Source organism: Pristiophorus japonicus, chromosome 13, assembly GCF_044704955.1.
Source record: "Pristiophorus japonicus isolate sPriJap1 chromosome 13, sPriJap1.hap1, whole genome shotgun sequence".
NCBI lineage: Eukaryota > Metazoa > Chordata > Chondrichthyes > Pristiophoridae > Pristiophorus > Pristiophorus japonicus.
Window position 1 is genome coordinate 147,472,999 of NC_091989.1, and position 27,058 is coordinate 147,500,056.

General features: G+C 44.8%; 1 protein-coding gene across 3 annotated transcripts in view; it reads right to left on the minus strand.

The window, feature by feature from the left end:
- The window catches only part of ankrd27 (ankyrin repeat domain 27 (VPS9 domain)), a 105,833-nt gene that overhangs the window by 74,615 nt on the left and 4,160 nt on the right, over window positions 1-27,058 (minus strand). For all 3 annotated transcript variants that reach the window (XM_070898095.1, XM_070898094.1, XM_070898096.1), the window contains exons 2-10: window positions 23,743-23,876; window positions 15,924-16,043; window positions 15,060-15,216; window positions 9,906-10,060; window positions 5,072-5,131; window positions 4,888-4,941; window positions 4,718-4,783; window positions 4,372-4,448; window positions 1,226-1,347 (exon numbers count right to left, since the gene is read on the minus strand). In XM_070898095.1, the coding sequence (XP_070754196.1) occupies window positions 1,226-1,347; window positions 4,372-4,448; window positions 4,718-4,783; window positions 4,888-4,941; window positions 5,072-5,131; window positions 9,906-10,060; window positions 15,060-15,216; window positions 15,924-16,043; window positions 23,743-23,844 (913 nt within the window). In that variant the 5' untranslated portion in view covers window positions 23,845-23,876. The remainder of the gene's footprint in view (window positions 1-1,225; window positions 1,348-4,371; window positions 4,449-4,717; window positions 4,784-4,887; window positions 4,942-5,071; window positions 5,132-9,905; window positions 10,061-15,059; window positions 15,217-15,923; window positions 16,044-23,742; window positions 23,877-27,058) is intronic.

The window sequence follows — 27,058 nt, forward strand, 5'->3', positions numbered from 1 at the left end:
GCCTGGTGCTGCTCCTGGCATGTTCTTCTACACTCCTCATTGAACCAGGTTGGGCACCGGCTTGATGGTAATAGTGAGGAATATACCGAGCCATGAGGTTACAGATTGTAGCGGAATACAATTCTACTGCTGATGATGACCCACAGCGCCTCATGGATGCCCACTGTTGAGCTGCTAGATATTTATAAATCTTTCCCATTTAACACGGTGATAGGTTGTCCTCAGTCTGAAGACGGGACTTCGTCTCCACAATGACTGTGTGGTGGTCACTGCTACCAATGCTGTCATGGACAGATGCACCTGCGACAGGTAGATTGGTGAGGACGAGGTAAAGTAGGTTTTTCCCGTGTTGGTTCTCTCACCACCTGCCGCAGGCCCAGTTGGGCAGCTGTGACCTTCAGGACTCGGCCAGCTCAATCAGTAATGGTGCTACCGAGCCACTCTTGGCAACATCACTTGTTACTCTCAGTGCTTCTTCCAAGTAGTGTTCAAGATTAAGCAGCACTGATTCATCAGCTAAGGGAGGGCAGTAGGTTGTAATCAACAGGAGGTTTCCTTGCCCATGCTTGACCTGAAGCCATGCGACTTCATGGGGTCTGTTATTATTTATATCTATATGGAGTATAAGTAGAATAAGTTCAATGAAATATCACTTTAAAAGCATTTGTATTATAAATGCTGCAAAACAAACAATGTGGCATTTAGCTTGGATAGTGCCCCACTATGTACTACTTTGCAGATTCACTGTAGATCTTGGTTCTTGCTTTCCAACTGGGACAGGACAAATTCAAACTAATAGAACAGCTGCATTTTTTGGATCCAATGGTGACAGCTTCATTATTAATGCAGGGAGACCTTTATTCCCTAAAATACGTACAGCTCCCTGACACAAAGTGCATGTGGTGGGGAACCCTGGTCTCCATCTCCCTGCAGATATAAGTCATTGGCTGCACTGATTCAGATTCGCTGTGGCATATTCTAATCAGTTTTCCAACAAATTGAGGATTGGGGCACACAATGGTCTAACTCATGGCGTTCGTCGCCAATAGTGTTGTTGCAGAAAATTCCGGGCCATTATTTGGAGTCCTTGTGCTTCATATATAATTCTATGCCATTTCACATATTTTTATAGCTATAGTAAAATATCCAAATACGGAAAAGAAAAAGAAAATTATAAAGCAAAGCATGAACACCCTTTTTTTGCAACTATTCCTAAAATACTGACCTCTTTGGCTTGGGGACTGCATGATCGCATGTACCACATTTCGTAAGCAGATCAGCTTGTGCTGTGGACTAGTGCACCGGTTCAGCTGACTCAACTCCCGCTTGGCACGAGGTATATTAATACTAAAATATTAAACAAATAGTCATCAGCTTTGAACATTTTTTTTTAAACATTATTTCCAATACACTAATGCAATTTTTTATTGGGTCGAAGATACAGGGGAAGGACATGGCGGTCAATGACACAGCAGTACTTATACGTTATAGTTTTGGTTCACCTTCACACCCACACGAGACCCACCTGGCAAGTGAATTTACCATTTTCAAGCAGGCTCTTTTAAGTCAGAAAATGTTAGTGCAATGCAGAATGTTTCATATTTCATGCAACTAAAGTCTACCAGCATTTTTATGCAAAGTTAATTTCACTGAAAGGCTGTTCTGCATCTTATAAGGACATTAAAGAGCAAAGGAAAACACATTTTCTAAAGGGGGTTGAATCCACCCTTTCCACTGAAATCATTTGCTGTTATTAATAACCAATGCATTATTTTAAACTGTTGCTAAAATTCTGAAGAGAAGAATTTCATATGAACACATTATTAATATTGTATAACACAATTTCAAGTGCTAGTGTTAATCTGAGAAGAGTTAGGCTTTGACTAGTAGAGATCACAGACAATGCATTTTCAGTAGCCCCGTATTCAAAAGTTATTATTCCTTTCAAACAGCACCATGTCCCAATTATTTCACCATTAACATTCGGGCAGTATTTGGTCACACTTCACAATTGTAATGCCTTTTACACCTTTTCACACACCTCGTTCATCTTTAGTGCTATTAATGTCTCGCAGAGGAGCTCCGTTGGGCGGGCCACATTGTCCGCATGCCCGACACAAGACTCCCAAAGCAAGCGCTTTACTTGGAACTCCTACACAGCAAGCGAGCCCCAGGTGGGCAGAGGAAACATTTCAAGGACACCCTCAAAGCCTCTTTGATAAAGTGCAACATCCCCACCAACACCTGGGAATCCCTGGCCAAAGACTGCCCTAAGTGGAGGAAGAGCATCCGGGAGGCACTGAGCACCTCGTCGCCGAGAACATGCAGAAATCAAGGGCAGGCAGCGGAAGGAGCGTGCGGCAAACCAGACTCCCCACCCACCCTTTCCTTCAACCACTGTCTGTCCCACCTGTGACAGAGATTGTAATTCCCATATTGGACTGTACAATCACCTGAAAACTCACTTCGAGTGGAAGCAAGTCTTCCTCGATTTTGAGGGACTGCCTATGATGATGATAATGTCTCTCTTGAACACTTTCTCAACACAAATTCCAGAAATACAAAGACATGTCAATCAGGAAATATTAACATTCAATTAATTTCACAATTTCCTGATGCTATATAAATATCATGAAATTTAACAATGACCATTAACCAATTGATAGCATTTATGGGACAGAGTGATTCCTTCTCTTTCCATATCTACCAAACAACAGCACTGACAAAAAACATGGAAATATCTGCTGGTTGTCTTGATCTCTTCACACAGCAGAATGTAGATTGGGTGAGGTGGGGGGAGGGTGCAGGGGGAGTATACTTGAAAATACCAAATTTCCTTTTGTACGATATATACGTATGGTTAGGATTTGGTTTAATCTCATATGATTAGGGGTTTTGCTTTCCTTTTACTTATAAATTGCTTGTGGATTTGTACTATGGCCAAAAATAATGAAATGGGTAAAGTTGTTCATTCCCAGGATGCATTAGGTGTTAATGTGTCAGGGTACAATTTAGCTGACTGTGCTGTTTAGCTTCTGCTGAAAGTACAGGATGTGTGATTTGTGCCTGTTGAACTATTTTTGTGGCCACATTGTGAAATAAGATCGCCAAGGCATTGAGATAGGAAGTGGGACAATAGGACAGGATGATAAACAAGTTGGCATCTGGTGTTTTCTAGGAAATCTCTCATTTCTGGGGGTCTACTTCACAATGACACTTGTCATGCCATAATGAACCAGCAAAAACAACAATCATGAGAGATGGCCTATAAAGGGCTTGAGCTTTCCTAAGCAATTTGTAGAGAGAGTTGGGATCGAAAGGATTGACAAAGGTTACCTGTCTACCCAGGGGAACATGGGGTAATATTGTTTATTTCTCTGAATGTCTACTGTTCAAAGACACTGCTTGTGTCTGGACTTGGTCAAACACAATAAACAAATCTTTGTTGCAACCATATTTGGTGTCAGATTCAAACGGTCTTACAATTTGGATATTTCAAAATACACTACAGTAAACATGCAACATTCATAGATTTACAGTAAATGTTACAAATGTAGAAATCTGCAGAATCAGTTATTTGCATGGAAATGAAAATTTGTACTTATTTGGGGTTTAAAAAAACTCCCACTTTCCTCAAAAAGGGTTAATATTATGGTGTATGCATATGCACAACTTTTGTTCTGATACTGTAACTTGAAATACTTGTAATGCAATTGTTAAGTACATCTTGGTCAATCTAAAAAATTCTACTAGCTAGTTCAGAATTCCTCCTTTTTTTCTCTCCTGTGGTTTCCTTGTGCCACAAAGTGGGAGACCTTCTCCGAAACCTCTGCTAATGCCACTCAAGCTGAAGTCATTAGTAACTGACACCACCTCATGGCAGCATATCAGAAATGTTTAAAAAATTCAATACGAGAAAGCTATGCAGATAAATTTGCATTCCATTATTAAATCAGAGCTCCCATTCACTATACCATGTTTGTTTTTTTATTGAAATTACAACCTTATTTAGAATAGAATGGGAATACAAAGCCCACATCTGCCCAAACTCATTTTACTCAAGTCCTATTCAGCTGGCAAAGTAAGTAACTTCACATTCAATGTGAGGTTTCAAAGGGTGAGAGATTTTTTTTTAAATAAATAGAAACAACATTTAATAGTTGTTGAGAAAATTATTTACAGCTAGTTTCTGTTTCCAGGCAGCAATCATATTTGTATCGAGAGGTGAATATTCAAGTAAAGCAAATAACAAAGTTAATTAGATGCAACACAAAAGTTGTTTGTCAGTAGCACCCTTAATAATACCCACAGAAGATTGAGATTAGAATTTCAGAGCCTTTGAGTATACATTCATAGCAGCAATAATCTCACCTGAATTGTGACTTGATTCCTAAATCTTTTAGTTGAAGGTCTTGTAAACCTCGGGTGGTTTTATTAAAAGCAGCGTCCTTCAAATAACCAGACAGCGCAAACCAGTAAGGAGTGAAAAAGTTCAGTTAGGTGTAAACTTCACTTATCTAAAAAAAAAATTTGCTCATCAGACTTTAAAATTCCAATGCACCTTTGCCTTAAACATTTGTTGAAAGTAATGAAAGGTTAACAATTACATGAGATCAGAAGTTTTAAAAACTGGATTCAAATAAAGATCATATCAAGTTTATACTACACATAAAACTGCAATAGCATCAAAAAATTAAATAAACTGAGTAGGTCATACCTGACTGGCCTCTATAGTTCCCACACTCTTAAAGATCTGATCATGGATACCATGAAGTACATACATCTGCAGGGTTAGTTAGAACACAATTAATAGTCTCAGCATTCTACTAACTACTACCAAATTATGAAAATTGATTATAAAGAAGAAAGAAGAACTTGTTTACATACTTCAACAGCTTGTTTCAGCAATGCCATTTGCATCTCCTGCTTGATCAAGATTTTCTAAATGTAACAGTCATCCCACAAAAAAAATAATACATGTGTCAGTTACTGATGGGCAGTTTACACCACATGTGCATTATTTAGCCTTCCCAGTACAACCTTAAGATGAGGAGACAGAATAATAACTTACCAATCGCGTGTCTCTCAGAAGGTCCTGAAGGCATTTTGCATAGAGCGCATTTACTTCATCCTGTTTTTAAAAAATATAATAAATCCATTACACAAGTTTTTAAAGTTAACTTTACAGTTTAGTTTACAAAGTCTATTTGATGTTGCTGGTTTAAAGTAACAATAGATTAACTAGTTCCAATCTACTGGGGTGTTGAACACATGCACGTTGTTTAGTCCAATCCTCCAAATCAGATTGCTACTCAATTCGCAAGTAATATTATTCTGTGCCTGTACTATTAAACACATCTTTCAACTTCTATTTGAGGCACGACAAGGCTTTTATGTTAATTTTCAGTTTTCAAAAGTTGTTGCCCTAGCTCAAATATTAGCAGAAAACTTTCCACTGCCACTTACTTGCTGAAGGGGGAAGGCTGGCTGCAACCCAGTTGATCTGTACATGAAGCATTGGAGGTTATCCCCAATGTTTTATACAGCTTTCTGCCAAATTTCAAATACTGATTCCCAAACACTGCATTTTCAAACACTGATCAGATTTTTGCTGGGAGTGCAATTTCGTTGCAATGAACTAAAGTTTATTTACGATAACATCCACAATAATAATCACAGAAACCTGAACACCCTTCATCATATCTTGCTAGTGATTTACATCAAAACTCCGGTTGGATTTTTTTTTTTAATAAAAGCACTTTGTTTTGCAAAAATTGAGATCACAAACAAGTACACTAATTTTAAAATCTATCATATCACCATTAACATCAAGGACGTAGGCCCGGAATTTGCAGTCAGCAATGAAGCAAAGGCGGTCGCCGCTGGCCCTACAGAAAGCTGCCCACAGAGATCTCGTGTCTCTCAGAAGATACTGAGATCGCACGATCTCTGTGGCAAGAAGTTTGTCTTTTCAGACGCGGAAGAGATTTCAGTGTAATATAGTGGGGAATCCCGAAAGCAATTTGCTGTGACGTCAACAAGCTGTAAGCAGCCAACCACATTGCACAATTCTCAGACAGGGAAGCACGAAATGAGAAGCTGCTTTTATCCTGGCTTTTAAAAATGTTAGAGAGAGAAACAAAGATTGGGGCTCGCACATGGGGATAATGTATAACCTGAAACTTTCATGAACAAACTTTCTTAAAAATTGTAACTTTTATCATAATGGAGAAATTTGACACTCCACATAATTAAAGTACGTTTTTCAGGGCCATAACGTTTGTTTAGCAGTCAATACGCAGTTAAAACACTAGTTAGGAGAGGGGGGAAAAGAGGGGGGGGGGAGAAAGGGGGGGGGGAGAAAGATGGGGGGGAGAAAGATGGGGGGGAGAAAGATGGGGGGGAGAGAAAGGGGGGGGGAAGAAAGAGGGGGGTGGGAGAAAGAGGGGGGGGGAGAAAGAGGGGGGGGAGAAAGAGGGGGGGGGAGAAAGAGGGGGGGGAGAAAGAGGGGGGGGGAGAAAGAGAGGGGGGGAGAAAGAGGGGGGGGGGAGAAAGAGGGGGGGGGGGAGAAAGAGGGGGGGGGGGAGAAAGAGGGGGGGGGAGAAAGAGGGGGGGGGAGAAAGAGGGGGGGGGAGAAAGAGGGGGGGGAGAAAGAGGGGGGGGGAGAAAGAGGGGGGGGGAGAAAAGAGGGGGGGAGAGAAAAGAGGGGGGGGAGAAAGAGGGGGGGGAGAAAGAGGGGGGGGGAGAAAGAGGGGGGGGAGAAAGAGGGGGGGGAGAAAGAGGGGGGGGAGAAAGAGGGGGGGGAGAAAGAGGGGGGGGAGAAAGAGGGGGGGGGAGAAAGAGGGGGGGGGGAGAAAGAGGGGGGGGGGAGAAAGAGGGGGGGGGGAAAGAGGGGGGGGGAAAGAGGGGGGGGGAAAGAGGGGGGGGGGGAAAGAGGGGGGGAAAGGGGGGGGAAAGGGGGGGGGGAAAGGGGGGGGGGAAAGGGGGGGGGAAAGAGGGGGGGGGGAAAGAGGGGGGGGGGGAAGAGGGGGGGGGGGAAGAGGGGGGGGGGGAAAGAGGGGGGGGGAAGAGGGGGGGGGGGAAGAGGGGGGGGGGGGAAGAGGGGGGGGGGAAGAGGGGGGGGGGAAGAGGGGGGGGGGAAGAGGGGGGGGGGAAGAGGGGGGGGGGGAAGAGGGGGGGGAAGAGGGGGGGGAAGAGGGGGGAGGAAGAGGGGGGGGGGGAAGGGGGGGGGGGAAGGGGGGGGGGAAGGGGGGGGGGAAGAGGGGGGGGGGAAGAGAGAGAGAGAGAGAGGCGGGGGAAGAGAGAGAGAGAGAGAGGCGGGGGGAAGAGAGAGAGAGAGAGAGAGGCGGGGGAAGAGAGAGAGAGAGAGAGGCGGGGGGAAGAGAGAGAGAGAGAGAGGCGGGGGAAGAGAGAGAGAGAGAGAGAGGCGGGGGAAGAGAGAGAGAGAGAGAGGCGGGGGAAGAGAGAGAGAGAGAGAGAGGCGGGGGAAGAGAGAGAGAGAGAGAGAGGCGGGGGAAGAGAGAGAGAGAGAGGGAGAGAGAGAGAGGCGGGGGAAGAGAGAGAGAGAGAGAGAGAGGCGGGGGAAGAGAGAGAGAGAGAGAGAGAGGCGGGGGAAGAGAGAGAGAGAGAGAGAGAGGCGGGGGAAGAGAGAGAGAGAGAGAGAGAGGCGGGGGAAGAGAGAGAGAGAGAGAGAGGCGGGGGAAGAGAGAGAGAGAGAGAGAGGCGGGGGAAGAGAGAGAGAGAGAGAGGCGGGGGAAGAGAGAGAGAGAGAGAGAGGCGGGGGAAGAGAGAGAGAGAGAGAGAGGCGGGGGAAGAGAGAGAGAGAGAGAGGCGGGGGAAGAGAGAGAGAGAGAGAGGCGGGGGAAGAGAGAGGAGAGAGAGAGGCGGGGGAAGAGAGAGAGAGAGAGAGAGGCGGGGGAAGAGAGAGAGAGAGAGAGAGGCGGGGGAAGAGAGAGAGAGAGAGAGGCGGGGGAAGAGAGAGAGAGAGAGAGGCGGGGGAAGAGAGAGAGAGAGAGAGGCGGGGGAAGAGAGAGAGAGAGAGAGGCGGGGGAAGAGAGAGAGAGAGAGAGGCGGGGGAAGAGAGAGAGAGAGAGAGGCGGGGGAAGAGAGAGAGAGAGAGGCGGGGGAAGAGAGAGAGAGAGGCGGGGGAAGAGAGAGAGAGAGGCGGGGGAAGAGAGAGAGAGAGGCGGGGGAAGAGAGAGAGAGAGGCGGGGGAAGAGAGAGAGAGAGGCGGGGGAAGAGAGAGAGAGAGGCGGGGGAAGAGAGAGAGAGAGGCGGGGGAAGAGAGAGAGAGAGGCGGGGGAAGAGAGAGAGAGAGGCGGGGGAAGAGAGAGAGAGAGGCGGGGGAAGAGAGAGAGAGAGGCGGGGGAAGAGAGAGAGAGAGGCGGGGGAAGAGAGAGAGAGAGGCGGGGGAAGAGAGAGAGAGAGGCGGGGGAAGAGAGAGAGAGAGGCGGGGGAAGAGAGAGAGAGAGGCGGGGGAAGAGAGAGAGAGAGGCGGGGGAAGAGAGAGAGAGAGGCGGGGGAAGAGAGAGAGAGAGGCGGGGGAAGAGAGAGAGAGAGGCGGGGGAAGAGAGAGAGAGAGGCGGGGGAAGAGAGAGAGAGAGGCGGGGGAAGAGAGAGAGAGAGGCGGGGGAAGAGAGAGAGAGAGGCGGGGGAAGAGAGAGAGAGAGGCGGGGGAAGAGAGAGAGAGAGGCGGGGGAAGAGAGAGAGAGAGGCGGGGGAAGAGAGAGAGAGAGGCGGGGGAAGAGAGAGAGAGAGGCGGGGGAAGAGAGAGAGAGAGGCGGGGGAAGAGAGAGAGAGAGGCGGGGGAAGAGAGAGAGAGAGGCGGGGGAAGAGAGAGAGAGAGGCGGGGGAAGAGAGAGAGAGAGGCGGGGGAAGAGAGAGAGAGAGGCGGGGGAAGAGAGAGAGAGAGGCGGGGGAAGAGAGAGAGAGAGGCGGGGGAAGAGAGAGAGAGAGGCGGGGGAAGAGAGAGAGAGAGGCGGGGGAAGAGAGAGAGAGAGGCGGGGGAAGAGAGAGAGAGAGGCGGGGGAAGAGAGAGAGAGAGGCGGGGGAAGAGAGAGAGAGAGGCGGGGGAAGAGAGAGAGAGAGGCGGGGGAAGAGAGAGAGAGAGGCGGGGGAAGAGAGAGAGAGAGGCGGGGGAAGAGAGAGAGAGAGGCGGGGGAAGAGAGAGAGAGAGGCGGGGGAAGAGAGAGAGAGAGGCGGGGGAAGAGAGAGAGAGAGGCGGGGGAAGAGAGAGAGAGAGGCGGGGGAAGAGAGAGAGAGAGGCGGGGGAAGAGAGAGAGAGAGGCGGGGGAAGAGAGAGAGAGAGGCGGGGGAAGAGAGAGAGAGAGGCGGGGGAAGAGAGAGAGAGAGGCGGGGGAAGAGAGAGAGAGAGGCGGGGGAAGAGAGAGAGAGAGGCGGGGGAAGAGAGAGAGAGAGGCGGGGGAAGAGAGAGAGAGGCGGGGGGAGAGAGAGAGAGAGAGAGAGAGAGAGGGGGGGGGAAGAGAGAGAGAGAAAGAGAGAGAGAGAGAGAGAGAGGAGGGGGAGAGAGAGAGAGAGAGAGAGAGAGAGAGAGAGAGAGAGAGAGAGAGAGAGAGAGAGAGAGAGAGAGGGGAAATAGAGAAAGAGAGAGAGAATGCAACATTAAACAAACCAAAAAATAAACTATACCAAAGGTAGAAAGTGACAGTGCTACATAATCACACCTTCCTGGATAGAAAATGATAAAAGGACAAATGGCTTTTCACATGTACATAGTTGCAACATTTATCCCTGATGAACCTTATGATCTTCGTAAGGCAGCAATCATAATTCGACCAAAAACAAGAAAGAAAAATATCTGTTTCTCTCACCCATCAAAATTAAACTGCAAAATAAACCGTCCGATATCACAAGAGGAAGTGCAACATAAAATAACAGTTACTAACTATATGATGACGTAGACTTTTCATTTCAAGATCTTTAAAGGAGTTTCGGAAAGCCCCAATGTACTTATCAACTTTGAATAACTGTTGACCCAGAAACTCTTTCGCATCCTCAAAATTTTTCAGGCAGTAGGAATCTACAGGAGAAGGATTTTCATCTGAAAAAAACATAACATGTATGTTGCAAAGATACATTAACACAACAAATACCTCGCAGTGCCACAAACATCTCCAACTGTGAGAGCAGAACAATTGACCTGCTGAGTGATCGTCCCCTGAATAATTTGTCCACAATCAGGATTGTGGGGGGTAAACTACGACCTGTACCACACCCAACTCTCCAACGTTTCACAGAGACACTCACTTCCTCCAACCTTCTGAGTTTATCTTGCCACTTTTACTGCCCCCCTCAATTCAACCCACCTTCTCCCCATCCAACATAGTTCAAGCTAGCGCTTTTCCACTTCCCATTTAAGTTGGCACTATTGTTCCTCCTCACTCCATTCAAAATCAATAATATTCTCTTCCTATCCACCTGCCCCACCCCAAATTCAAGTTGGCATTCTTCTCTCCCCCCACACCATTAAAGCGTGCACTCTTCTTCTTCTTCTTCTTCTTCTCCTCCTCCCCCTCCGCACCCCCTCCGTTAACGCTGGCACACTTTATCTCACACCCTCCCAGTTACTTCTGGCAATCTCTCTCCTCCCACCACCACTAAACAGTGCTCCCAGCATCCTCCTTCATTGCTGTCCATTTACTCTGTCATCCACTCCCTCTTGCCATTCTCCTTCAATGCAATCAATGTCCCCTTTTCTTCAATACCATCCATTTCCACCACACCCCTTCCTTACATCACTCTCCTCCCTCTACCTCGCTCCTATCTGAGGACTGCCACAAATAGAGGAGATGCCAGGCTCTGTAGAATATGGCCAGGAATTCCTGTTTTTCTGTGAATTTACTGATGCTAAACACCAAAATGCTGACAGTTGTTCTGTATGGTGGTGCTGATTTCAGTGCTCAAACATGCAAAGCTTTGCCAAATGCTTGCTGAAGAGTATGCCCCTATGCCAGTAGAGATTCTGTATTACAGCTCAGCACAAGATAGTTCTGCTGGTCTGAGACCTGCAAATTTAGCCGTGGATTGGGGACATTGGGAGTATGATTCATTCAATGGACCAGTGAATACATTCCAAACCATGTTTATTGTGTTGCACTTACAAACAGCTTTGCACGTGTAAAAAGTAAAGGTTTTTCAGCTGCTAATTCTGTTTCAAAAGCTTCTGAACAGTAGTTTAATATCACATTCTAATAAACATTCCATAACATACTATGGACTAGAAATTGTGTAGCGCCCCATTTGGGGCAATTACTTTTGCAGGAGTGCAGAAAGTATCGGCGGGCACTACGCAAGTGAAGCAGACACGAATTTCCGATTTAGTGCTCCAGGGAGGAAGTGGAGCGCTAAAACAGGCACTACCACTTCCCTTGGAGTGCTAAACCAGACAAGCAGGGCAGTAGCGGCAGAGCGCTGCACAATATTCAGTGCAGCGCTGCCGTGATCACAGGCTCCTCCCCTCCCTTAAAGGGAAGTGCCATTGCTGCAGGCTCTGCAATAAATCAACTCCCCTGCTCACCGATCCGCAACAATCAGCCCCAAGCACACTAACCGAATGCAGGGCTGATCAATCGCAGCCGGGAAAAAAAGCTAATAAAGATGCACAGAGGGCTCCAGCAAAACGTTGCACTTACCTCACCCTTGAAATACCGCTCCCCAAGCGGCTGGCCTACCTTCAACACCTCCTGCAGCTGCCGGTGTTGACGCCCAGCAATGCTGCAGGGGACGGAACCAAAGTTCGCATCTGGGGCGTGACTGGGGTGCAGGAGATTGTGGCGTTATAGTTACCGCCACCGCTAACCTGCAAGGCAAGTCCGCAGGCATTGGTACTCTAGCCACGCCTGGTTGCAGAGCTGGTAGCGCCCAGTTATAGCCCTCCGGAGATGCCAATTTCTCCCCCTATAATTTAAGGAAAAGCTGATAATTTAACATTACCTTTAACGAAATGTTTCTATCTGCAGAACAACATGATAAGTCTTAGTTTCATATTGCACTATGACTTTCACCATCATGTTCTTCCACGTTGTATTATAAACACCACAGAACTGAGACCAATGCTGTTACATTGGTCAGTCAAGTTGTCTTTGTTGCTTGCAACTAACCAGTCCCAAGAACAGGAAGAACTCTCACGTAGAATCATTGAATCGTTACAGTACGGAAGAAAGCCATTCGGTCCGTCAAACCCGTGCTGGCTCTGCAAGAGCACCTCAGCTAGTCCCACTCCCCCGCCCTTTCCCCATAACACTGCAATTTTGTTTCTTTCAGATACTTCTCCAACTCACTTTTGAAAGCCGTGATCGAGTCTGCCTCCATCACCCTCTCAGGCAATGCATTCCAGATCCTAACCACTTGCTGCGTAAAAACAGTTTTTTCTTATGTCACCTTTGGTTCTTTTGCCAATCACCTTAAATCTGTGTGCTTTGGTTCTCGACCCTTCTGTCAATGGTAGCAATTTCCCTCCATCTACTCTGTCTAGACCCCTTATGATTTTGAACACCTCTATCAAATCTCCTCTTAATCTTCTCTGCTCAAAGGAGAATAACCCTAGCTTCTCCAGTCTATCCACATAACAGTAATCCCTCATCCCTGGAATCATTCTCTTAAATCTTTTCTGCATCCTCGCTAAGGCCTTCACATCCTCCCTAAGGTGTGATGCCCAGAATTCGTCACAATACTCCAATTGAGGCTGAACCAGTGTTTCACACCAGATTCATTATCATTTCCAAGCATTTATACTCAATACCTCTATTTATGAAGCCCAGGATCCCATAAGCTTTTTTTTTTAAAAAACTACTTAAAAAACAACCTGCCCTGCCACCTTCAACGATTTCTGCACATATACCCCGAGGTTTCTGTGTTCATGCACCCACTTTAGGATTGTACAATTTAGTTTATATTTCCTCTCCTCATTCTTTCTACCAAAATGTATCACTTCACACTTTTCTGCCATGTGTCTGTCCATTCCACCAGCCCATCTATGTCCTCTTGAACTCTATCACTATCCTCCTCACTGATCACTATACTTCCAAGTTTTGGGTCATCTGCAAATTTTGAAATTGTGCCCCGTACAGCCACTTCCAAGTTATTAATATACATCAAGAAAAGTAGTGGTCTTAGAACCGACCCCTATGCCTTCCTCCAGTCCGAAAAACAACCGTTCACCACTACTCTCGATTTCTTGTCACTTAGCCAATTTCATATCCATGCTGCCACTGTCCCTTTTATTCCATGGGCTTCAACTTTGTTGGCACTATTACGTGGCACTTTGTTGAACGCCTTTTAGAAATCCATTTACACCACATCAACCCTCTCCGTTAACCTCATCAAAAAACTCGATCATGTTGGTTAAACACGATTTGCCTTTAACAAATCTGTGCTGGCTTTCCTTAATTAATCCACACTTGTCCAAGTGACTGTTGTTTCTAAAAGCTTCCCCACTACCGAGGTTAAACTGACCGGCTTAGTGTTACTGGGCTTATCGTTACACCCTTGTTCAAAAAAGGGTGTAACATTTGCAATTCTTTAGTCCTTTGGCACCACCCCCGTTTCTAAGGATGATTGAAAGATTATGGCCAGTACCTGTGCAATTTCTTCCTTCGCTTCCCTCAGCAATCTAGGATGCATCCCATCTGGTCCTGGTGACTGATCTACTGTAAGTACAGCCAACCTTTCTAGTACCTCGTCTTTATCATTTCTTATCCCATCCAGTATCTCCTGTCGCCTCCTTTACTATGCCTATGGCAGCATCTTCTTCCTTGGTAAAGACAGATGCAAAGTACTCATTTTGTACCTCAGCCATATCCTCTGCCTCCATTCTGGTCCCTAATCGGCCCCACCCCTCCTATTACTACCCATTTAATATTTATATGCCTATAGAAGACTTCCAGCAAGCAGCATTGATTTGAAGAGAATACCACTCATTCGGGGCTACAACACAGGTATGCACTCTACAGCCCAGTCTCCAAGTTGCAAATTCCAGAATTTCAGTAATAACATGGTTACTTAAAAGTCCTATTGTGTGGGGTTTGTGCAGCATTGCTGTCCAGAAAAGCCAGGCGTTTTTCAATTATACTGCTTCTTTTCACTATTGCATCTAGTATCACAAAATCAAATGTGAAGAACATAAACTTTAGATGTTATGGGCTGTTGTCATTCAGGAAAGTACTTTGGTTCATTCAACTGAACAGGGCAAAAGCTAGCTTATACTGATATAGATATGCAAATCAATTAGTATTATCATCTAGTTAAAGTGACAACTACTAAATCAATGTAAGAAATTCATAGTGTAAAAGGCAGCAAAGGAAGAGGGTTGAGAGAGGCAAGACAACAAGAAAACAAATCAAGAAAACAAACTACTCAGGTGAGTGCTTTAAAAGGAATGCTCGAATAAGGAATTTCAATGACCTTGCTTGTGAGGTGAGGTTCAAAAAGTATTCTCATATCCAACTTTAAAAAACTCGAGTTCAAACTTTTAATTTTAAAAGCTAACCACATCGTCATCTCTCCTCAGCTGCAAAGTCATCAAGCCCAAAGAGCAGTTGGAGAAGGGGTGCTTGGGTGCCAAGGCTGTGCAACAACTTGCTGCTATGGTGGTGGTCATCACGGATAAGGCAGACCATCTGACAAGTTTATTAAATCAAATTAGAACATATGAAATCTGAAGACCATCATCAGGACAAGCTACTTAAAAAGGAGGGAATCAACAAGACATAAAATGAAAGTCTATTTCTCACCTGCATTACACAATCCTTGTCCAAAATGAATTACTACTATCAAGGGATATGGGGATCAGGCAGGAAAGTGGCGTTGAGGTCGAAGATCAGCCATGATCTTATTGAATGGTGGAGAAGGCTTGAAGGCTTGAATGGCCTACTCCTGCTACTAATTCTTATGTTCTTATTATTGGATGACAACCCCTTTGTTAAGATTTCCTTTCCAATGGCACTTCTTATGAAAGGCACGGCAACCTTTTTATCCACACACAATAATATGTTTGTCATTTATGAATTCAGGGTAAACAGGCAAAGTATACAGATTCTTACCCGGGCTGGAACTCTTTTCCAATGGTCGGGCAATACATAATATACTGAAGCTTTCTTCTTTTTCATTGTAGAACGTTTCTTCAAAAAGGATTCGTATTGCAGATGGTGAGCTAAAACCAACGCCCAGATTAACTAGGTTTCCTCTGATGGTTATTTCCTGGATTTACAAATTGTTTACAGTGAGGGGGAAAAAAAGGTATGTTTAAACAGTGACTGAAAAGTTGCAAAATTCCAAAGTTATCGATAATAAGAAGTAATTTTGTCGTCTGTCCTGGGGTGGGGGCAGGGCCGGGAGCACTGAGTGACAGTTGAACAGACCAATGGCTGATCAGGGCACGGCTGGCCCTACAACCAATCAGGGCGGGGAGGGACGCTGGGTCTGCTCCAATGAGGAGGTGACAGTGGATGTGGCGGGCCCAATGAATGCGGGCATGGGGGAGGGGGGCAGTGCCTCCCCGAGTGTTACTGTAGTACCAAGAGGAGCGCGTGGTGGGAGCAGCGGCGGGGGGAGAAGAGAGGGTGGAAGAGGAGTGGCAGGGAAGACATCAGTGCTGTGCTGATTCTATAAACAAAGAAGTTGATAACAGTCTAAACAAATACTGTTGCAATAAATATACTAATTTGACCGCAATTGTTTTGCGTGTCTCTGCTAGTCTACAATATTCATAAATACCATTTGACTCATGTACCATACCTTACTTTCATAAGCCTAAATCAAAGTTGCAGATCAAGGTGAATTTTTTTTCCATTATTCTTCAGTGAAATTAATATTGGTGTTTTTTCTGATACTGCTTGTATCAGAAATAAAGACACTGCTAACGAAAAATAGGAAAGGAAGTACAGAATATTAAAAACACCACTTACCTTTCCATTTAATGTTCGGTAAGCACTACTAGTTTCATCTATAGGCTGCAAGATGTAAGATTCAAAGTGAGCAGCAGCAAGGCTGTTTCGTGACAAACTGCCTTTGCATGGTACCAAGACCTAAATTAATAAGATGAAAATGATATATTGCAGAAAAAAGCCTTAATAGCTAAAAAATAACTGAATTCTTCTTCATTCAGTCGCTAGGCCTGCCGATACAAGGGGCTACCCATCCTCCCCACTTGGAATGTGTGTTTAACAGAAAACATGCATCACGACTGATATGAGCAATAAATATTGCATACATTAATTATGTGCAAAGATGTATGACCCAGATGTAATATTTGTAATAGTATTTATCCATTTTAGAAACCTTGCCAAGTACCTTTTATCTTCTACCCCTAAAACCTCTTGTATAAATATATCTTTTTGTCCATCTCCCAACAGTGAAGGTATGATATTTGTTTAAGATAAAAGCACTTATTTGTTTATTATTCTCTCCCACCTCCCAGATTTATTTACACATCATACACGCGAGGGAAATAATGGGGTAGAAATTCCAATGTGTCAGGCCCGTATGAAGTTTCTACAGACCTGGGAAGGCATTGGAAAAGCCTGTTTTCAGCGTGCAATGCGCTGAAAACCGGCTTTTCCGAACAGATCATAGACATCTCGAGGGCGAGGATGACATATCAGGAGCGAGAACATTTCTTGGGCATGATTGGGCTTTTTACCCATTATCTTTGCCCAGCAAATGTCCTCAAAAATCTTGCGCCTGAAAAAGCAGGCACATAGCCTATTTTTACAGGCGCAAGTGTTTTAAAACATACAAAAACACGATAAAATTAAATTATAAACACAGTTTATTGTTTAAAAACCCTCCCCACTACGGCAAGTTTATTTTTATCATAATTGAACATTTCTTTTTAAAATCGGGAAAATATTTTATTTTTATAAGACATAATAACTTTAATTTCAATTAATTTTAAATGTGTGGTCTGTTTTTTATTTTATTATTGTGCGTGTTTGGTTTTGTTCCCATTAATAGCACCGAGAACTCGTAGATACGCATGTCTCAGTGCTATTAATGGGAACCTGTGAAATACTTACCTCATTGGCTGAGCAGTCACACATGACTGCATCTTCTGCGTCGGGACCCTCTGCACGGGAGCGAGTTCGCAGCGCGGGAGGAGAAGGTCTCCCCACCGGAATCCAGGGCGTCTTCTAGACCACTAGGTACTTTCGTAAAAAATCTCCAGCGAGGAGGCAATTGCCCGTGGGAAGACCCCCAGAGATATTTCTGGGCCAATCTTTTCCTCTTTACTTCCCAGGGATCTGCAGGTTTTGTTGAAGCACTCAAGCAGGGAAGTTTTTCCCACTGCTGAATTTCCAATTAAGAGTTGTGGGCTGGCAGGCTGACTGAATCATGCTGGCCATAAAGTCAGACCTCAACATTTTTGTTGCCTTCCACTTGTGTCTCACCACTGTTGTTATCTATAATTTTTCTGTCAGTTGTCATGCAACAGGGGTAGTCATGGTACACTCTGGGTGTTGCAATCCCTCGGGAGCATGTTGGGAAATAAAACATCTATAATGCATCGCTATATCTCACACACAAAATCTGTCCGCAGTCTAGAAATTCACTTCAGAATTTCCAACTCAGAATGAAGCAGAACTCAAGCACCAGGCCACAGTGAGAGCGACAGAGCTCTTCAAGGAAGCATTCTTGCAGGAACTTCTAACATTACATGATTCATTTTAAGGGGAAAATTTAATTATTAATAATTTTTTTAAGTTATTTATATTTTTATAAATTCAGTTAAGTCAGAAATCCAAGATGCTGGTTAAAACTCTGAAAAGAAATACATGGAGTGACAGGATTGCTTCAAATTGCAGCATTTGAATTGGCAGCTTTTCAGTGAGATCCTTCCTGAATCTTTATTTTAGTAAACAGTTTGGCTAATCTCCTTATCGGAGCCAACAACGCCAGTTTTGTTTTCTGCTACAGATTTTAATATGCTGTGGCACCATACATATTTAACATGCGTCACTTTACACACAAAACTGCTATCTGCATAACTCATTGCAAGCAAACTTTTAGATAATCCTACACATGATGAAAATGATCAAGCTTTAGAGAGGGTGTAGAGGAGAGCAACCACGATGATCTCAAATCTTATAACTAAGCATTCAGAGGATAGGCTCCAATTGGCCTTGAAATTCCAGTCGGAGGCTTCCTTCGGATGAACGTCTCCAACCCAAAATCTTTTTGCAGAAGTTCCTGGTGGTCCTGGAGGCACCTTCGATTGCGGTCTTCGAGGTACAAACGGAGACATTGAAGTCACGTGGGCCTGGACAACCAATCACGGTACAGTATTCTAATTGATAGTAATGGGATCTCCGATTTTACGAGTTCCCATTACGATCAATGACAATAACCCCCTAAAACACCCAAACACAACATAATAAAGAAAATACCTCACATTTAAAATTAATTGAAATTAAAGAATTAAAAAAACTATATTTTTGGGGGATTTTTTTTTAATGTGTTTTAATAGGGTTTAAAATAAACTTAACTTTAATGGACAGGGTTTTTACTCTAAATGTGTGTTTAAATTTAATTTGTGTGCGTTTTAAAACTCTTTCGCTGCTAAAAGTAGGCTATGCGCCTGCTTTTACTGGGCGTAAAAGTTTCAAGGATATTTGCTGGGCAAGAGATGGGCAAATAGCCCAATCTCACCCACGCAAATGTCCTTGCTGCAGGGATGTGTTCGATCTGTCAAGCCAAAACTTGACAGATTGGAAAAGCCAGTTTTTGGCGCATGCGCATTGCACGCCAAAATTCGGCTTTCGTGAGGCCTTGCCGGGTCCGTACACACTCCATACGGAACCGGCAAGGCCGGGATTTCACACCTGATTGTGTTATTTAGTTTGGAGAGATGCGATGCTATGACTGCAGTTTTTAAATTTGATTAAAGGATTGGTTATTTTCCAGTTAGGCAAGTTAGTTGATTGAGATACCTGTAGTAGGAATGGAGATTATGCCTGTAAAATACATAGGCAAGTAGTTATACATTTATTTTTGCACCTTCTGGAACAAAGATGAGGCAAGTGGGGAGTACAGAATTGCTACACCCCTTTAAAAAGGAATGTGGAGTTCCTAAAAGAAGACATTTCCAGCATATGATGAGCAAGTTTCCAGTTAGCTGCGTTTGTGATGAATCATGAGTCATGATCAGATCAGCCATGATCGTATTAAAGGCGGAGCAGGCTCGAGGGGCTGTATGGCCTACTTCTGCTCCTATTTCTTAGTGTTCTTATCATGGGTAACCGTGAACTCCCTCAGCTTGATTGGTTGCCTCAAAAGTTTCCCAGGGTTTCTCCTGGATTGGCTGCAAATTTAATAATTATTTTGTCTTCTCCAGGAGGACACATTTCTGGGGTGGTGGGAGGGCGGGTTGGGCAGTGTACAAAGTTGCACTGCCAACCTGATGGGGACTTTCTTGGGGACGGTTCCCTGCAATTGGGAATGGGGGCGGGGGTGGGTGGCGGTGATGATGGCTTCCTTGAGGGAGGGGGGGAAACTCCTGTTCCTCCTGGCCCACAAAGGTGGCTGAAAAAGGCACTTTCCGTCTTGAGCTAGCAGCTCCTCCCTCCAATTTACTACCGAGATTCCCAAGCCCTGGGAAACCCGCCTAGCAACTGTTAAGTTTAAATCAGGCTCCCAATTGCACTGCGGGAGGCTGTTTTAAATATGTTTTTGAAGTGCCCCAGCTCTCGACAGTGATCACTCACACGACATGAGACCCACCGCCGTAAAAACTGCAACGATTGCATATGCGGCAGCTTGTGGACGTGTTACTCATTTTTTTTTTAAACTTTCACCCACCCACCCCCGACCCTCTCCCACCTATCGTGAGGTGAGTTAATATCAATGCCAAAACCTTCAAAAGCTGCGCAAGGATGAAAACATGTTTGGGCAGTAAGAACTCATGACTAAGAAACATAGAAACATAGAAACATAGAAAATAGGTGCAGGAGCAGGCCATTCAGCCCTTCTAGCCTGCACCGCCATTCAATGAGTTCATGGCTGAACATGAAACTTCAGTACCCCCTTCCTGCTTTCTCGCCATACCCCTTGATCCCTCGAGGAGTAAGGACTTCATCTAACTCCCTTTTGAATATATTTAGTGAATTGGCCTCAACTACTTTCTGTGGTAGAGAATTCCACAGGTTCACCACTCTCTGGGTGAAGAAGTTTCTCCTCATCTCGGTCCGAAATGGCTTACCCCTTATCCTTAGACTGTGACCCCTGGTTCTGGACTTCCCCAACATTGGGAACATTCTTCCTGCATCTAACCTGTCTAAACCCGTCAGAATTTTAAACGTTTCTATGAGGTCCCCTCTCATTCTTCTGAACTCCAGTGAATACAAGCCCAGTTGATCCAGTCTTTCTTGATAGGTCAGTCCCACCATCCCGGGAATCAGTCTGGTGAATTTTCGCTGCACTCCCTCAATAGCAAGAATGTCCTTCCTCAAGTTAGGAGACCAAAACTGTACACAATACTCCAGGTGTGGCCTCACCAAGGCTCTGTACAACTGTAGCAACACCTTCCTGCCCCTGTACTCAAATCCCCTCGCTATGAAGGCCAACATGCCATTTGCTTTCTTAACCGCCTGCTGTACCTGCATGCCAACCTTCAATGACTGATGTACCATGACACCCAGGTCTCGTTGCACCTTCCCTTTTCCTAATCTGTCACCATTCAGATAATAGTCTGTCTCTCCGTTTTTACCACCAAAGTGGATAACCTCACATTTATCCACATTATACTTCATCTGCCATTCATTTGTCCACTCACCTAACCTATCCAAGTCACTCTGCAGCCTCATTGCATCCTCCTCGCAGCTCACACTGCAACCCAACTTAGTGTCATCCGCAAATTTGGAGATACTACATTTAATCCCCTCGTCTAAATCATTAATGTACAATGTAAACAGCTGGGGCCCCAGCACAGAACCTTGCGGTACCCCACTAGTCACTGCCTGCCATTCTGAAAAGGACCCATTTACTCCTACTCTTTGCTTCCTGTCTGACAACCAGTTCTCAATCCACGTCAGCACACTACCCCCAATCCCATGTACTTTAACTTTGCACATTAATCTCTTGTGTGGGACCTTGTCGAAAGCCTTCTGAAAGTCCAAATATACCACATCAACTGGTTCTCCTTTGTCCACTTTACTGGAAACATCCTCAAAAAATTCCAGAAGATTTGTCAAGCATGATTTCCCTTTCACAAATCCATGCTGACTTGGACCTATCATGTCACCATTTTCCAAATGCGCTGCTATGACATCCTTAATAATTGATTCCATCATTTTACCCACTACTGAGGTCAGGCTGACCGGTCTATAATTCCCTGTTTTCTCTCTCCCTCCTTTTTTAAAAAGTGGGGTTACTTGGCTACCCTCCACTTGATAGGAACTGATCCAGAGTCAATGGAATGTTTGAAAATGACTGTCAATGCATCTGCTATTTCCAAGGCCACCTCCTTAAGTACTCTGGGATGCAGTCCATCAGGCCCTGGGGATTTATCGGCCTTCAATCCCATCAATTTCCCCAACACAATTTCCTGACTAATAAAGATTTCCCTCAGTTCCTCCTCCTTACTAGACCCTCTGACCCCTTTTATATCTGGAAGGTTGTTTGTGTCCTCCTTAGTGAATACCGAACCAAAGTACTTGTTCAATTGGTCTGCCATTTCTTTGTTCCCCGTTATGACTTCCCCTGATTCTGACTGCAGGGGACCTACGTTTGTCTTTACTAACCTTTTTCTCTTTACATACCTATAGAAACTTTTGCAATCCGCCTTAATGTTCCCTGCAAGCTTCTTCTCGTACTCCATTTTCCCTGCCCTAATCAAACCCTTTGTCCTCCTCTGCTGAGTTCTAAATTTCTCCCAGTCCCCGGGTTCGCTGCTATTTCTGGCCAATTTGTATGCCACTTCCTTGGCTTTAATACTATCCCTGATTTCCCTTGAAAGCCACGGTTGAGCCACTTTCCCTTTTTTATTTTTACGCCAGACAGGAATGTACAATTGTTGTAATTCATCCATGCGTTCTCTAAATGTCTGCCATTGCCCATCCACAGTCAACCCCTTAAGTATCATTCGCCAATCTATCCTAGCCAATTCATGCCTCATACCTTCAAAGTTACCCTTCTTTAAGTTCTGGACCATGGTCTCTGAATTAACTGTTTCATTCTCCATCCTAATGCAGAATTCCACCATATTATGGTCACTCTTCCCCAAGGGGCCTCGCACAATGAGATTGCTAATTAATCCTCTCTCATTACACAAAACCCAGTCTAAGATGGCCTCCCGCCTAGTTGGTTCCTCGACATATTGGTCTAAAAAACCATCCCTTATGCACTCCAGGAAATCCTCCTCCACCGTATTGCTTCCAGTTTGGCTAGCCCAATCTATGTGCATATTAAAGTCACCCATTATAACTGCTGCACCTTTATTGTATGCACCCCTAATTTCCTGTTTGATGCCCTCCCCAACATCACTACTACTGTTTGGAGGTCTGTACACAACTCCCACTAACGTTTTTTGCCCTTTAGTGTTCTGCAACTCTACCCATATAGATTCCACATCATCCAAGCTAATGTCTTTCCTAACTATTGCATTAATCTCCTCTTTAACCAGCAATGCTACCCCACCTCCTTTTCCTTTTATTCTATCCTTCCTGAATGTTGAATACCCCTGGATGTTGAGTTCCCAGACCTGATCATCCTGGAGCCACGTCTCCGTAATCCCAATCACATCATATTTGTTAACATCTATTTGCACAGTTAATTCATCCACCTTATTACGGATACTCCTTGCATTAAGACACAAAGCCTTCAGGCTTGTTTTGTTAACACCCTTTGTCCTTTTAGAATTTTGCTGTACAGTGGCCCTTTTTGTTCTTTGCCTTGGGTTTCTCTGCCCTCCACTTTTCCTCATCTCCTTTCTGTCTTTTGCTTTTGCCTCCTTTTTGTCTCCCTCTGTCTCCCTGCATTGGTTCCCATCCCCCTGCCATATTAGTTTAACTCCTCCCCAACAGCACTAGCAAACACTCCCCCTAGGACATTGGTTCCGGTCCTGCCCAGGTGCAGACCGTCCGGTTTGTACTGGTCCCACCTCCCCCAGAACCGGTTCCAATGCCCCAGGAATTTGAATCCCTCCCTGCTGCACCACTGCTCAAGCCACGTATTCATCTGCGCTATCCTGCGATTCCTACTCTGACTAGCACGTGGCACTGGTAGCAATCCCGAGATTACTACTTTTGAGGTCCTACTTTTTAATTTAGCTCCTAGCTCCTTAAATTCGTTTCGTAGGACCTCATCCCTTTTTTTAAACCTATGTCGTTGGTACCAATGTGCACCACGACAACTGGCTGTTCTCCCTCCCATTTCAGAATGTCCTGCACCCGCTCCGAGACAAGGAACAAAACTGTCAACTAGTTCACACCAGCTGACAGTGAATCAGCAGTGTTAAGCAAAGATGCCAAAAATGAGTGGAATGTTGGAAATCCACATTGATACAGCAGGCCAAAAACTGCTTTTGTTAAAGCACAGAGCAAAGCAGCCTTTATACTTCATCTGTCCTATACTTGACCTAAGAGCACTTGATGATAGCATTGGGTGACAAAATTGGAAGTATTCCATTCCCAGCATGGAAAATTCCTCACCTGGAGTACAAATAAATAACAAAATAAATGCAAATTATTTCAAGACTCCTTACAAAAATGGTACAGGTAATAGGATACTCACAATCCCATGTAGTTCTGCAACACGGTTGGATGTATCAGGCTTCTGCTTCTGAAGGGCTAAATAGAAAGGGTTTCTCGAAATATCTTCATCATACATAGCCATGGACACGAAACACTTTCCGCACTAAGTTTCAACTGTGCAAGAAATATATGAAAGGAAAAGGTTCATAAATTCATTAAATATAAAGTATAACATTAATACAACATAATTATGAATTTTGTAGATAAAGTACACCTGGAAATGTTTTTCCAGATAAAAATTGCAAAACGTTGAGGGATTTTAATTACTCAGATAATGACTGCATTAGGTGGCAATGAAAAACCAAAGAAAGGTGTGTGTCCAAGAGGTTGTGCAAGATTGTTTTATACATAAAAACCGAAAATGCTTGATACACAAGCATCTGCACAAGGAACAAAAGTTAATGCGTCAGGTCTAATGACCCTCCTGCAGGTCTGGCAAATTTAAAGGGCCACAAGTCCTGAAATATTAACTTGTATTCCTTCTTCCACAGATGCTGCCTGACCGTCTGAGTGTTTCCAGCTTTTTCTGTTTTTGTTTCAGATTTCCAGTATCCACAGTATTTTGCTTTCTGCTTCACAACAGTCATTTTGCCCAATCTATACTCAGATCCAGAATTCCTAATATTTAATACTGGAAAGGCTCAACCTGAAATTCATTCCAGTAAATTAATTAATCTTGATTATACTGATTCTACTATTGTAGAATCCTTATTGTAGTATTACAATGTAAATTTAATTTATTTTTTTAGTTTTTTGCTTGTATCAATTTGCATGCGCATTTTGGCTGCCGCTTCAGACCCGAGCCATTGACTTCTTTTTACACTTCCTTCTCATGCTTTTTCTCTCCTTCCCTCCATGATCAATATCTAATGTCAATATGCCGTCTCTCATCTGTCCTCTCTCGTATACTCTATCCTCCAAAATCCCAACACCACACTTCATTACTCAACAGCCTTCCTACTTTCATGCCGCCGTAACAGACTTGACTCCCTTTTAGACAAGCCTGCAGCTTCTCTCTCTGCCTCTCTTGGCATTCTCCGAAGGGCCCATCGTGACACTCGTCGCTGTCTCCTCACAAGCAGCAACCCCAACTGTCCCATCCTACTCTCTCACCGACCAGCGAGGGCTAACCTTGCAAATCTCCTCCCCATCCAACTCATCCCTCCAAGCAATGACCATGTGTTTGCTGGCAGTAGATCAGCCATCACGGATCCTCTCAAAATCTCCTTGATGAATGTCCGTTCACTTGCAAACAAGGCCCTTGCCATCCATAACCTTATCGTGGATGACTGCATCGACATCATGGCACTAACAGAAACTACCTTTAAATCGAAGCCTCCCTTCCCGGCAATACCTTCCACCACTTGCCCCGCCCAGATCTCTGTGGTGGCAGTATAGCTCATCACCAAATCATATCTTGGTCTATCCCCCTACTCCTCCAGCACTTTCTCATCTTTTGAACATCTCACCTTATTCTACCCCTCTCACCTCTCATTCAAAATTCTCATCCTCTACCGCCCACCCAAATATAATAAAAATGTTATCACGGATATATCCTCACTGCTTTTCTCCCTCAGCCTATGCACAGAGCACCTTCTTATCCTCGGTGACTTCAACCTCCATCTTAATTCATCCTACTCTCTCTCCTCTGAGTTCATTACCCTCCTGTCCTCTCTTAATCTTTCCCTCCATGTAAATTCCGCAACCCATATTAATGGCCACCCCATGACCTGTCAATCTCTCGTGGCCTTGCTATTCCAAACGTGTCAATTAAAGATAAAGCCATCTCTGACCATTTCCTTGTATCGCTCGCAACCCACATCCCCCTTCCCCAATCCAAACCTACTTCCTTCTACATCTGCCCCTGGAAAACACCCTCTCCAAACTCTCTTAAAACTGCACATCAACTCAAAACTGTCCAAAATTTGGCCCTCTTTCAACAATGACATTTCTGCAGCTACCGATCTACTCAATCACATCCTCACCATCTTTGATGCCCTAGTCCCTATTAAAGATTACTCTCTCCCACACTGGCCATTCCCCCGGTACAGCCCTCATCATCGCTCCCTCAAGTCAAAAGGGCGCAGACTTGAATGGACGTGACGGACAACTGGTTTAGCCATTCACTGCCAGATCTGGCTCGAACACATTAAATATTATTGGTTCCTACCCTTGTCTACAAAAGCTGCTCACTATTCCAAGATTATTCAGGAATGCAATAATAACCCCAGCCACTTCTCTAACCGTTTCCTTAAAGCCCTCACCCCTGTCTCCAGCACACTCCCCTCCAACAAGTGTGCGGAGCTCATGGACTTCTTTGTCTCAAAGATTGAGACTGTCCGATCAGCTGCCTCTGAGTTCCCTTCCTTCACTTAGCCCACAGGGACAAACTTCATCTGAGGCTCCCACCTGCCCTAGCCTCACATCTTTCTCTAGTTTCTCTTTGATTTCTGCTCTTGATCTCTCCAAGCATATCTTGTCCACTTCCTGCTCCCTTGACCCTATTCCCACTATACTGCCGACCATCCAACTTGCTTTTTTGACTCCCATGTTAGCTGACATTGTTAACGGCTCTCTTTCTTCAGGTGCTGTTCCCCTCTCCTTCAAATCTGTTGTCATTGCCCCCTCCTCAAAAAAACAACCCTTGACCCTACTTTGCTTACTAGCTATCGCTCCATCTCCAATCTCCCTTTCCTGTCCAAAGTACTGGAACGTGTTGTCACCTCCCAAATCTGTGACCATCTTTCTATGAATTCAATGTTTGAATCCCTTCAGTCTGGTTTTCGCCACTGCCACAGTACCGAAACGGCTCTCAAAGTCACAAATGACATCCTTTGCAAGTGTAACAAAGGTAAACTTTCCCTCCTTGTCCTTCTGGACATGTCTGCAGCCTTTGATACAGTTGACCACTCCATCCTCCTCCACCTAGCCATCATCCAGCTAGGTGGGAATGCAAACACCTGGTGCCACTCTTATCTATCTAATCGTAGCCGGAAATTCTCCTGCAATGGCTTCTCTTCCCACTTCCGCATCATTACCTCTGGTGTCCCCCAAGGATCTGTCCTTTGCCCCTTCTTATTTCTCATCTATATGCTGCCCCTTGGCGATATCATCCGAAAACACGGAGTCAGTTTCCACATTTACGCTGACAACACCCAGCTCTATCTCTCCACCACTTCTGTTGACCCCTGCTTGGTATCTAAATTGTCTGATTGCTTGTCCGATATCCAGCACTGAATGAGCAGAAATTTCTTCAATTAAATATTGGGAAGACCAAAGCCATTATCTTTGGGTCC